General features: G+C 35.6%; 2 protein-coding genes across 2 annotated transcripts; both read left to right on the forward strand.

Moving 5' to 3' along the window:
- The first annotated feature begins 5,225 nt into the window (after nt 1-5,225).
- On the forward strand, nt 5,226-6,693 carry LOC120127553 (bidirectional sugar transporter SWEET12-like). The gene is made up of 6 exons (XM_039145422.1): nt 5,226-5,277; nt 5,404-5,440; nt 5,529-5,739; nt 5,818-5,979; nt 6,097-6,216; nt 6,373-6,693. Exons 1-6 carry the CDS (start codon nt 5,226-5,228, stop codon nt 6,691-6,693), a joined length of 903 nt encoding a protein of 300 aa, XP_039001353.1.
- Nucleotides 6,694-10,873: 4,180 nt separating this feature from the next.
- Nucleotides 10,874-12,463, forward strand: LOC120127641 (bidirectional sugar transporter SWEET10-like). The gene is made up of 5 exons (XM_039145502.1): nt 10,874-11,064; nt 11,145-11,355; nt 11,459-11,620; nt 11,720-11,839; nt 11,927-12,463. Exons 1-5 carry the CDS (start codon nt 10,985-10,987, stop codon nt 12,176-12,178), a joined length of 825 nt encoding a protein of 274 aa, XP_039001433.1. The 5' UTR covers nt 10,874-10,984; the 3' UTR covers nt 12,179-12,463.
- The last annotated feature ends 516 nt before the right edge of the window (nt 12,464-12,979 follow it).

Below are 12,979 nucleotides of genomic sequence, written 5' to 3' on the forward strand. Positions count from 1 at the left end.
AATTGATAATACCCCGAACGAAGATCAATCTTAGAGAATACAGTAGCTCCTCGCAATTGATCAAATAAGTCATCAATCCTGGGTAATGGGTATTTATTCTTGACCGTCATCTTGTTCAATTTCCGATAGTCAATACATAATCTTAGCGACCCATCCTTCTTTTTCACGAATAGAACTGGAGCTCCCCATGGTGAAGTACTATGTCGGATAAATCCTCGATCGAATAATTCTTGCAATTGGACTTTCAACTCCTTAAGTTCCTTTGGAGCCATACGATAAGGTGCCAGAAATAGGTGAAGATCCCGGATAAGTCTCAATCTCGAACTCTACCTCTCTATCAGGAGGTAACCCAGGCAACTCCTCCGGAAAAAAAATCAGGAAACTCGCTAACTGTACGAATCTCCTCGATCGTGGACAATGCACCTTTGGTGTTCAAAATACAAGCAATGAAGGTCTCATATCCCTTCCGATCATATGATCAATTTCATCGCTGAAACTATATTGGAGAGATAACCACGCCGTTCACCAATTAACACAACAGTCCGACCATCTGAAGTCTTCAGAGTAGCCCGCTTGTATTCGCAATCCAGCTTTACCTTGTGTTTATTCAACCAATCCATTCCAAGAATTAGATCAAACTCCCCTAAAGGAAGTTCCATAAGATCAGCGAGAAAAATTTCTCCCTGAACCTCGAGAGGACAACGCCGAAATACTTTATTCACTAATACCGCTTGTCCTACTGGACTTGTAACTGTAACAGTATTTTCAGTGTTCTCGATCGGAATCTGAAGGTTTCGAGATACTGAGCTCGATACATAGGAGTGAGTGGAGCCATTGTCCAATAATGCAAAGTATGGGGTAGAATAAATAGTAAATGTACCTGCAATAACCTCAGGCTCATCTCTGTCATCACGACGTCTAGTTGCATAAACTAAAGCTGGCTGTCTAGCCTCAGAAGCTGTTGACCCTCTATTTTGCTGAGGTCGGGCTCTACTGTCTGTCCTGGACGCTGATCCTCGAGTCTTTCCTTGACTACGATCTCTAATTGGGGTCTGTACTATAGTCTGCGAACGCACAGGAGTTTGGGTAGTGATCTGCTCAAACGAAACTAACTGAGGACAATCCCTCCAATAATGACCACTAGATCCACACTGATAGCAAAGACCCATCTTCTTACGACACTCTCCTGAGTGTTGTTTACCACAATACTCACAAAGGGGCCCATTATAATACGACGAGGAACCGCCTCGACTGACAGCTAAATGTGAGGATGCTGCAGGCCTGAAACGTGTATTGCTTCTCTAAGGGGCTGAAGTACGAGTCCTCTTCCCGGACTGTGCTGATGACTCCATCGGGCCTGAAAATTTCTTAGAAATATCTTGATCAACACGATCTCTACCAGAAGCTAAATCCTCCACCTCTTCCGCATCTTTGGCTCTGCCCACCAGCACATCAAATATCTCATCCTGATGGGTTACAACTTGCCTACGCAGCTCGTATCTGAGTCCAAGGGCAAATTTACGACATCGATCTCTCTCCGTAGGTACCATACTGAATCCATACTTCAGCAATTTCAGGAACTCAATCTCATATTCAGAAACAGTCATGTCTCCTTGAACCAGGTCTTGAAACTGTTGTCGTCTCTGAGCTAAGTAGCGCTCTCCCAGAAAACGGCTCCGAAAGCGATCCTTAAAGAAATTCCATGTCAAACAATCGGTAGGAACACTACTGGTCACTGACTCCCACCAAGTGTAGGCATTGTCATCTAACATCGCCACAACACCCTGATATCTCTTAGTTGAGTCCAAACCCAACTGATCCATGCGTCTCTCTGTATCCTGGAGCCAATCCTCAGCTTCAGTAGGAGCTCCACCTATCTGTCCCCCAAAAGTTCTAACTCCATTGGCAATCAAAGTCTGCGAAATAGGAACCTCAGATACAACACCAGTTGCTCTGACTGCTCCCTGTATTAACTGCAGAAATTGTCTACCAAAATTCTCATCCAAAGCAAATCCGGTAGACTTTGACTCAATATCGGTCGCTCCTATTATCGGTGTAGTCATGCCAATACCAGCGGCAGGAGGCAGATCCGTTGGGGTCATAGGAGCATGATCATCTATCGGAGGTGGGGGATCTACCCGTATCTCATCGATCGGATCTATGAATCTAGCCACTCGACCTCGTCCACGGCTAGTTCGACGACCACGTCTAGCACTCATTTTGATGGATCTCAAGTTTACTACATAAGATAAAACTTAGGGTTAGATAAGCACTTGGAGTCTCAAACATAGTTAAAATCTTAATAACTTTGTGACATGGCCTTAGTAACTCGTTTTGTAAAATATTTCAAAACTGTATTTTCAATGTGGACTCATACACAGTCCGAGGGTTAAAAACCAAAAGCTCTGATACCAATAAATGTAACCCCCTAGACCCGGCCTATGCGTTTCGACTAAGTCTAGTGGATCACATTATGATTATTAAAGACATTTTTCGAAACCGTTATTCCATCAATATAAAATCACATTATAAATAACATGAAATTATAAACAAATTATACTATCAAAATCCAACTCGTAAATATAGTACCAATAAATAATAATTTAATTTAAAACATGTCTTCAAATTCAATATCACAATAAACCGAGCAGTATTAGCAAACGAGTTATCATTATAAAATCTGATATTTTAAAATAAGGTCCATGTCACCAAAATAAAGTCAACTTGCCAGATAAAAACATTACAATCCGATTTACTTCAAGAGATATGTTGATCCTCCAAGTGCTCGAACCAAGGTATCTAACCAACAGTATCTGAAAGGGGGAAAACATTTTCAAAAGGTGAGCTAGGCTCAGTGTGTCCCAACATTTCCATAAAATCACAATAGGTACAAATCATAGTCCAGTAATCTCACAAATTCTTAAAAGAGTTTAACTTTTTGAAAATATAGTTTAAACCTTTTCTGGTACACCATCAGTAGTTCCCCAAATTATTTTCCATATAGCTTACTTTATGCACATAGCAAAAAGAAAGCCGACTTAAGGATAGGCTCTGAAGCTTGTATCCTTAAGCCCAAGTCAATAAGTCCATATAGCTTACCCTAAGCACACAGCAAAGGAAAGCCGCCTAATGAAACATCTTGGGGCCCTCAAGAGTCACATTAGGCCCAGTTAGCTTGATCAGAGCTATTCCATCGTAATTCAATTCCAAAATTCAATTGCACCGTGACATAAATTCCATAAATCCAAAAACATGGTAATCATATACCATTTCAAACAAAAATTAGATAGCAGCATATTCCATAAATTGTCACATTAAATTGGTGCATCAATAAAACAATAACCAATGAATTCGGTGTACCACATATTAAAACCAATAAAACAGTTCAGTAATAAGTAGGGAACACACCTCGACAATAGATTCAAATAACAAATCTACTGATTGCTGGTTTCACCACGCTCTGCTACAGTTTTCGAACGGGTGAATACTGGCACACGTGGTTTAACTGATCTAGAAGAGCTGGGTCGAGCTGTCGAACGATCCGGAGAGTCTCTTGTACCTTCAAACAATAATATTTATCAGTCTCAAATCCTATTTAATTGTTCAAAGCTAAACTTCTTAAGTATATAAGCATTTTTCGGGTTTGACTATCAATTTGAGGTATTTCGAGTCTGAATTTGGCCAAACGGATTGCGGAATCGGAATCAGGGCGTCAAAAAACATAAAGTATGACTTTCCAAAAATTCAAATTCTTTATCAAAATCAAAGTCAACCACTTTGACCGTAGATTTGGAGAATTTCGGATTCGAATTTGACAAAACGGACCACGGAAACAGATTCGGCACGTCGAAAACTATCAGGATAGGTATACTCGGAAAAGATTAACGGTCGTTTAATGCTCGGTCAAAGCCATTTTAAGTTTTGGTCAAAGAAAGTCAACGATCAACGGTCAACGGTCGGGTCGGGTCAGACCGGTCAAACCGGTTCAGACCGGTCAAACCGGTTCGAACTGGTTGAAACCGGTCAAACCGGTCAGAACCGGTTGAAAACCGGTTTCCAGCAGCCACTCGCCCTGCGGCGGCGCGTGTGGAGCGTGAGGCGTCCTACGGGACCCTAAAAATCCCGGAAAAATTTCTAAAAATTATTTTGAGCGATTTCGAGATACTTACAACGATCGGTTCAAATTTTTGAATGGCGGAGAGCTCGATTTCAAATCGGCCGAATCTTTGACTGCACCACCTCCTCACGCGCCGCCGTCTACGGCGGACAAGGTTGACACCGGTGAACTCGGAACGGCACAAGGAACACGATGGTGCGGGAGGTATCGTAAACGGAGCAACGATCAGCGGTGAATTTAAGATTTCCTCGGCGATAGAGCTAACAAAACCGTCGCTACTTTGACTGGAAATTCCCGACGTTTGGCCGCGTTTCGCTTCAATTAATTTGGAAGGTTTGTTCCTCGCACGATGATGAACACAACGGTGGTTTCAAAACAACGATCGGAATTCGGACGGCGTTTGGATCGGACTTGAAAGTGGAGGTGTGAGAGGAAGAAAATTGAAGGAATAGCATTTGTGATTTCTGATTGTAAATCAGAAATCACGCTTAAATCATCAAGCCTACTGACAGTTTTAGGGGAAATTCAGGGCTTGATCCCTGAATTTCCTTTACTTTAAAAATGGCATACAAGTTTCCATAAATTTTAATTTAGTCACTTAATTTCACCCATTTTCACAATTTACATCAATTTCAATTAATATTATTTTGTAAATATTCGGGTTGTTACAGTCACTCTAAACATGTGGCACAAATCAAAAATTGTATCCATCAGAAGCTATTTTGTCTAAAATAAAATATTGAGATTAAGGTATAAAAAATAATTATTTAATCAAAAAATATCAAATTTTTTCATTAAGTTTTTATTTTTAAATATAAAAAATAATTTTAGTGATAAAAATTAAACTTTTTACTTGATGATCCGTATTCGGATAATATCAAATTTGATCGTGTTTCAAAACAAATATTATCATCTGACCATATATTAGAATGCTTAAAGAGAAAGTCATTTTTCATGCAAAAGCAATGGATAGGCTTCCTCTATATAAACCTCACTGCCTTGAACTATCTTTTGCATCCATCTCGAGTGAGAGAAAGATATCAAATACAGAGCATTTTCCCTTACAGTCCCACTTTTTTTTTTTTTAACTCTACATTGATAATAAGAGATGGGTGTATTTTCAGCTGATAATCCATGGGTTTTTATCTCTGGTCTCCTGGGTATATATACACACATTTCCTTCAAATTCACAATGTTTACAAGAAATCAGTTTCAATCTCTGTATTTAACAAGAAATGAGTAATAAAAACACTAAAGAGAGTTGATTATTTTGCCAATATTTGCAGGTAACATTACATCCTTCGTGGTGTTTCTAGCTCCGCTGTAAGTGTGTTTACAGGGTTTTATCTGGTTTCTGCAATAGCACTAACAAAAATGAACTCATATACCACGCGATATTATCGATTTTCAGACCGACTTTCATCCGAATCTGGAAGAAGAAATCAACACAAGGTTTCCAATCAATTCCATACGTGGTTTCACTCTTCAGTGCCATGCTTTGGATTTACTATGCCTTTGTCAAATCTGGAGCTTTCCTTCTCATCACCATTAACTCCTTCGGTTGTGTCGTGGAGACTATTTACATTGCCATCTATATTGCTTATGCACCAAAGCAATCCAGGGTATATATATGGGGTTTATACTTTCTCTTTCTCTTTATAATTAAGTTATTTAAATTTGCATGATTGGACTGCATGCAGATGCTTACCTTGAGGATACTCGTCCTGCTGGACTGTGGGGTATTTTTCTTTATTCTTCTTCTCGTCCAATTCTTAACAAAAGGATCGAATCGGGTCGAGTTTCTCGGATGGATCTGTGTCGCGTTTGCTACAAGTGTTTTTGCTGCACCTCTTAGTATCATGGTGATTATATATGATATCGGGGTTCTTCGTACTCCTTAACTCGTATTCGATACATATTCAAATATGAAATACATAGGTTTACGTGATATTAACTTTCCTTTGTTTAATATTCTGCAGAGGCAAGTTATAATCACCAAAAGTGTGGAGTTCATGCCATTTCATTTATCTTTGATGCTCACTTTTAGTGCTGTTGCGTGGCTTTTATATGGCATATTCCTTAAGGATTTGCATATTGCGGTAACTGATGCTTCAGATACAAAAATTATACATAAATACTTCGACAAAAATAAAGAGTCGAACTAACTATATATATATATATACACACACACATTCATTCAAACCCGACTTAATGGGACTAAGCATTTGGTGTTATATTTTTGGATCCACATGCAGATCCCAAATGTTCTGGGGCTGGTCTTTGGGATACTTCAGATGGTGTTGTATGCAATGTACAGGAACCACAAGACAGCGGTTATCGAGGAGGACAAGGTACCACAACATACGGTAGATGTGAAAAAACTGGGTGCTGTCTTGAATTCTGAAGCTGAGGAAATCAGTTCATCAGAACCGCAGATCCATGATAACGATCATCATCATCATGAAACGATTGCAGAGAGCTGTAAATTACAAAACCAATCTCGTGATCATGATGATGATCACAAAATCTTCGAGTTGCACAACTCAAACCAGATGCTGGGAACATGTGAAGCTTGAACTGATCTACGTTGATGTTGATCACATGCATGTAGGGACGAACATTAGATTTTATGCTAGGGACACGAACTTAAAATAATAAAATTCTAAAATGACGAAAATAAACTTTTAATAAAAAATAAAATATATAATAATTTAAAATTTCAATGGACGACTGTCCCGTTCTCTCCTGTCCATCTCTACATGAATGCATTGAGTTCTCTCTCTCTTTGTCTCTTAATTTCTAGATTGCTCTTTCTGTTCTACTGTTATGTATATAACAATTATGTATATGTCAATATTTTTCTGCAATGCATCAACAAACTGCAACAAAAGAGATTGAACTATAAGAGACAACCAATTTTTTCTTGATCAAGAGGTGGGTCATGATGAATATTATACGAAACGTCAAACTAGCATAACAATATACAAAATCGTGCCATAAAAATATGTTGAATAATCGGATAAAGAAAACGAAAAGAATATAAGAATTTTAACGAGGTTCATCAATGTGCTTATGTTTAGGTACCCTGGGCGACGCTAGATTTTTCATTCAATTATCTTATAGGTTTTGGTTACATATCCTTTATAATAAATAAATTCTGGTACATATTTACAAAAATCACCCTGTATAATTATTTATTACAAAAATCGCTTGCCTCGATTACCTCAACTTTATATTTAAAAATACTATAGACTTATTTTTCATGATTTTTCTTTATAATTTTAATCTACTCGATTTAAGTCCAACTATATATATAATAATTATATATTTAAACTGAACATGCTCAATCAATCATTCCACTTTCTGAACCATATAGATATCTATGCTCACTAATACATGATATATATTGCCACACTTAATGATTTTTGAATTATTGATATTATTATTTAACAAGTATGCCATATCAAGCACTTTCCATCGCACTTTCTCTCAAGTCTCTTCTTTTCTTGTGCAGTATAAAGCTCAAAACTCGTCTATTTTTTTGGGGTGGTGGGTTCTCAGCTTTCCAAATGCTAAACTTATATGCACAGTGGAAACAAATCCTTATCCTATATGTCTGCCCACTACCCTGCCTCCAAATGCTGCCTTAATTATTTATATATTATATGGTCTGTCCAATTTGCTTAATACTTGGATGGCTACTATTTTTTCCCAATCATAAGGATATCAAATGCGAACATGAAAAAATAACCCATAGTTGCCACCTACATCAAACCGCAAAGTTTGTTTAAATATATTTATAGAATATATAGAAATCATTTATTTAAGTGATGATTATCTCTTTTTTATTTTGTCTTTGTTGATTGACGATGGTATGAACTTTAATATTGGTTGTCGACTGTCGGTATTTTTATTTTTTTCTTTTCTATATCGTATCTTTATTTTCTTTTATTTTTTGAGTTTCAAAAAGTTTGTCTTTGTTGCACATTTTCATCAGTCATGATTTATGACTGATCAAGATGGTGCTTATCTGATATATTGTGATCTTCTCTACTTTGGACACTCGAATTGGATTTGGATACCCGATGGGTTTGTGGATAGTTTTTCACGTCGCTCGAGTCTGATTTACGATTTGTCGGTGGTACTTCAATAGTTTGATCTCCTTTTGTGGTTCGTTTGCCGATACAATCAGATATGTTTGTATGTATCTTCGTTCGAGTTTCTTGGTTAGATTTAATCTTTTCTTGTATGGTTCTTATGGGATCTTAAGTTACCAATTTTGTTTCAATGGTTATGAAAAATATTTTTAATTATGTGCTTAATTTACGATTATGATTGTAAATCTTTATTGTAATTTGGGATATTTTTTATTTTAAATAAAATTAATTGTTTCTATAAAAAAAATCAATTTGTATAAAAATTTTGATTGATATGGAAATACATGTCAAATTCGAATTATTAAAAACGATAGTTGTTAAAGGCAACCATGTATGTCCTCACGTACCCACAATTGCTGTCCACTTTGGATTTTTTTCCCTTTTGGGAAATTTTACGTAATGAACATATGGATTAATAAACTAAAGAAGAAAAGATGTTTGATTAACTTGGATTATTGAATCTTTTGTTATGAATATATAAATAAAAGTGGTTTGTCAAGTCGTATGGATGATGATTTGGATAATGTATGGTGTTAACCAGCAATTCCTGGAATGATCAAAAGCAATTGATATTCTTTCGCGAACTCGAGTTGAACGTGACCAATTAATGGAATACCAACACAAGATCAGGGTTTTTCTTTAATCACCATATAGGTCGCAGCTAAGTTGTTACCTAACCAATTTGTCAATGTGTCGTTATTGTTATATGTGTTTTTACGTTAGCGTTGATGGTGTTTATCTTTCACCATCAATTGTAATATTTATTTGCATCTATTTTTTTTTAATAGTCTAAGGTGATTATAATGAGATTATAAATTATCAATTAAAAATTAAATATTAAACATCACTAAAATGCATTTATGAAAGGAACCGGTGATTAGAGTTACTGGGTGAACCAGGAGTGGCGTCAGGGGTTTGCCTCAAATTCTGTTTAATTTTATTTGAAATTCGTAAAATTATAAACAGATGGATTATTCTGTAATTCAAACTATGCCATGATTATGAGCTTTATTCTAGACCGTTCGATGAGCTCCATCACTCTAGTGCCAAACATTCAAGTGCGATTACACCTCAGGAAAAAAGAAATAATAATAATAAAAATAATGGCCTTTGGATCCAGAAAACGGATCTGATGGGGGCAAGTGGGTTAGCTATTTTCTCTTTGATTTTACGTACGTATGGGATGGGATGTCCGTTCACATGAAGCCTTCTGTTACCGTGCAGGATTCCATCCCCTCCACTCATCCAATAATTAGTCTTAGGCACTTTCATGATTAATAATTTATGGTTATTAATACGCTAACATAAGCTCACGGCAAAGTTTAATTAATTACATGCAAAACAAAAAATCACATTCAAAATCTTAAATACCCATACGTGTTCAAATATATATATATATATATATATATCATTGCATTCATTGTATTATTTTTTGGATTTATATGACTCTATACTTGTATTTAAACAATATATTTATTCTATTTTCCTATCACAAATCTTACTACGTAAGGACAGATGAAGATTGACGAGCATCATCACTTTTCAGAAAATTTTAAATTTTCATATAATTTAAATATTTGTAATTTTTTATGACAAAATTCTATGTAGTTTTATTTGATTGGGTTTTTTTATGAGTTTGCATGGGAAGTTCTGGTGTGACCCAATGAAGTGTGAGTTGTAAACTTTAATAACCACATGGTGGGCGGCACATCATAAAGGGGACATTAATAGGACCCAGTCATGGGAGTATATTGTAATATTACATGTACTAGGAAAAAAAATATGTAAGGTTAATTATGTGATATGTAGGGGGTTGATTTGGTAGAAATTAGGGGTGCTTGCATTAATTGAAGATCAGCCGTCCTATTTGGGATAATTAGGGCAACTGACTATTGGGGATGGGAGCTTATTTGGAAGTTTAATATCCCAAAGCTCTTTACCTATTTCCAATGAGTGATTCTAAAAGCTCACAACCATGGAGAAAACAACATTATAATCTTTTAATGCTGGCCATACATTAAAAATCAAATTATAATCCTATTTAACAAATCAAAAATCATTTACTTAATTAATTTATATGTTGTGCTAATCAGCAATTAAATTGATTTGTTCAGTTTGATTAATGTGCTAGAATAGATCATTAGTTAAACCAATAAATATGCTTATATTTTTTTTATTAAAAAAATGATTATAGAGTAATATCTATTCTAAATACCCTAAACCATTTACCTATTGAATGATCTAAATAAAAATTAATTATATCATGTCGAATAAGATTATACATAACAGATGATGAAATTCTCTAAAATATTTTAAATAATAAAATTCTCTAAAATACTAATATATATTAGTGTATTCCTAAGATCTCAAACGATCCAAACTTTGGTCAAACTGAAATATCACTTAAGAGTTAAATTTTAATATAATTAATTTATCATAATCATATATTCATAATTATGAAATGGAAAAAATGAAATTTTAAATATGTTTATATTTTGAATAAAACTGACCACACCTTCTTTGCCCTTTCCTCCTCTCCACCCACCTTTTCCATGGCTATAAATATGAACCCCGAGAACACTTCATAAACCGTGGGATTAAGAGTAAAGAGCTAGAGCATCACTTTGCTAACAACACATACTCTCTCTTTTAGGAGAACAAAATACTACACTGCATATACACACACACATACATACATACATACATCGTCATGGCTCTTCACCTCTCTTGGGTTTTCGTTTTTGGCATTTTAGGCAACGCTGTTTCATTCATGGTTTCCTTGGCTCCACTGTGAGTTTTCTTCTCAAACTCTCTTTTTCCCCCCATTGTTTTAGAGAGAATTTGTGTTATTAATGGAGGATTATTCTCAGGCCTACATTTTACCAAATATACAAAAAGAAAACATCGGAAGGTTTCCAGTCGATTCCGTATGTCGTATCGCTCTTCAGCGCGATGCTTTGGATTTACTATGCGCTGCTTAAGAAAGATGCTATGTTCCTCATCACCATCAACACTTTCTGCGTTTTCATTCAGATTTTTTACATCGTTACTTACTTTTACTATGGCCCCAAGAAGGAAAAGGTAACATCTCTTCATCCATCTACTGCTTCAAGTCTTCAACGTATATGTATACGTAAATATATCAGTGGAATGAATCAAATATGTGGAAATGGGTGAATTGCAGATTGTGACAGTGAAGCTTATGCTTCTCTTCAATGTTTTCGGATTCGGAGCTATCTTTCTCTCGACCTTCTTCCTACCAAACCCTTCCATACGTCTCTTAGTTTTGGGCTATATTTGTATGGCATTCGCTTTGTCAGTGTTTGCCGCGCCTCTCGCCATTGTGGTGAGGATTTCTGATAAATTTTTAACCCTGTTTATGTGTGTTATCATATGATTTATTGATAATATATGAAAAAATAATTTAATCGCCGATTTATTACAGAGAAAAGTGATTAAAACGAAGAGCGTGGAGTACATGCCATTTACTTTATCAGTGTTCCTCACCTTAGGAGCTGTTATGTGGTTCTTCTATGGCCTTTTGTTGAAAGACATGAACATTGCCGTACGTTACCTCATAAAATCAATTTATTTAGACATTGTTTCTTCTTCTTCTTCCAATTTCTAATGATGGTGGAATCGAAATCAACAGGTTCCAAACATTTTGGGATTCATCTTTGGAGTTCTTCAAATGATACTTTATGCAGTATACAGAAAACATCCCAAGAAAACGATTGAAGAATCCGATCCAAAGCTTCAATTATCGAACCACTCGACCGTCGTCGATGCTACCAAGCTCGGCTCCAATGTATGCTCGGATGTACACGTCTTCGTTCCTCAACTGATCTACTCGAACAACAACAACAACAACAATGGAAGGGATGATGCTTTGAACAAAGTTTAAAAAAAGTTAATGCACATTGTGGTGTGGGTGCTATGAAAAGCGGTTTCCACTTAGAGATGTCTTGAGCATAATTACGTGTTTAATTTTGCATGGGAAAACCTGAGATGTAGTTAACCCATGCAAAAAGATAGCTTTATTTTCAAAAAGAATAATGTCGTTTAATTGCTTTTTCTTTCCGGTAAACACCGTGAAATCTTTGTCTCTCTTTCTCATCTCATATGTATTCTGCAATTTGCTCCATGGATACTATTTTATTAATGACATGTCTATATTCCATATTTATCATATTCTGATTTCGTCTGGATGATCTTTCATAGATTAGTTTTAAAATATTATAATATATATAAACATCAAAACAAACCATAGTTATAATATGTATCATAGAATTTGATTTTAATTCGAATGTAATTTTCAGTATATAATTATGTTGTGATAAACATGGGTGGGGTGACTCTTTTTTCCCTCCCATTTTCTTAGGGTTTTATCCTAGCTCATCCAGATCGACCTGTGTTGTGCACTTGGTATTGGTGGATGAGTCTTCCAACGAGAATTTTGTGCATACATAAAGATTCGAATTCGATGTCTGCTTAAGCGATTTCAAGCTGCTTATTACTTGAACCAACCTATTGATGGTGGAGTCATGCTTTAGATATATTGACATTCAATTTTATTTAAAATAGATTATATAAAATTTTATAAAAACAAAATTAAAATATTTTAAAATAATGTTAATATTATTTTAAATTTTATTTTTTTTAAAAAAATTATAATCATTATAATACATATACATCTTTCAAACAT

The sequence above is a fragment of the Hibiscus syriacus genome, unplaced genomic scaffold (genome assembly GCF_006381635.1).
Source record: "Hibiscus syriacus cultivar Baekdansim isolate YM2019G1 unplaced genomic scaffold, ASM638163v2 tig00110469_pilon, whole genome shotgun sequence".
Classification (NCBI taxonomy): Eukaryota; Viridiplantae; Streptophyta; class Magnoliopsida; order Malvales; family Malvaceae; genus Hibiscus; species Hibiscus syriacus.

Coding starts and splice junctions, on each gene's coding strand:
- LOC120127553 (XM_039145422.1), top strand. CDS start 5,226: ATGGGTGTATTTTCAGCTGATAATCCATGGGTTTTTATCTCTGGTCTC. Junction 5,278..5,403: donor TTTTATCTCTGGTCTCCTGG/GTATATATACAC, acceptor CAATATTTGCAG/GTAACATTACATCCTTCGTG. Junction 5,980..6,096: donor CTGCACCTCTTAGTATCATG/GTGATTATATAT, acceptor AATATTCTGCAG/AGGCAAGTTATAATCACCAA.
- LOC120127641 (XM_039145502.1), top strand. CDS start 10,985: ATGGCTCTTCACCTCTCTTGGGTTTTCGTTTTTGGCATTTTAGGCAAC. Junction 11,065..11,144: donor ATGGTTTCCTTGGCTCCACT/GTGAGTTTTCTT, acceptor GATTATTCTCAG/GCCTACATTTTACCAAATAT. Junction 11,621..11,719: donor CCGCGCCTCTCGCCATTGTG/GTGAGGATTTCT, acceptor GATTTATTACAG/AGAAAAGTGATTAAAACGAA.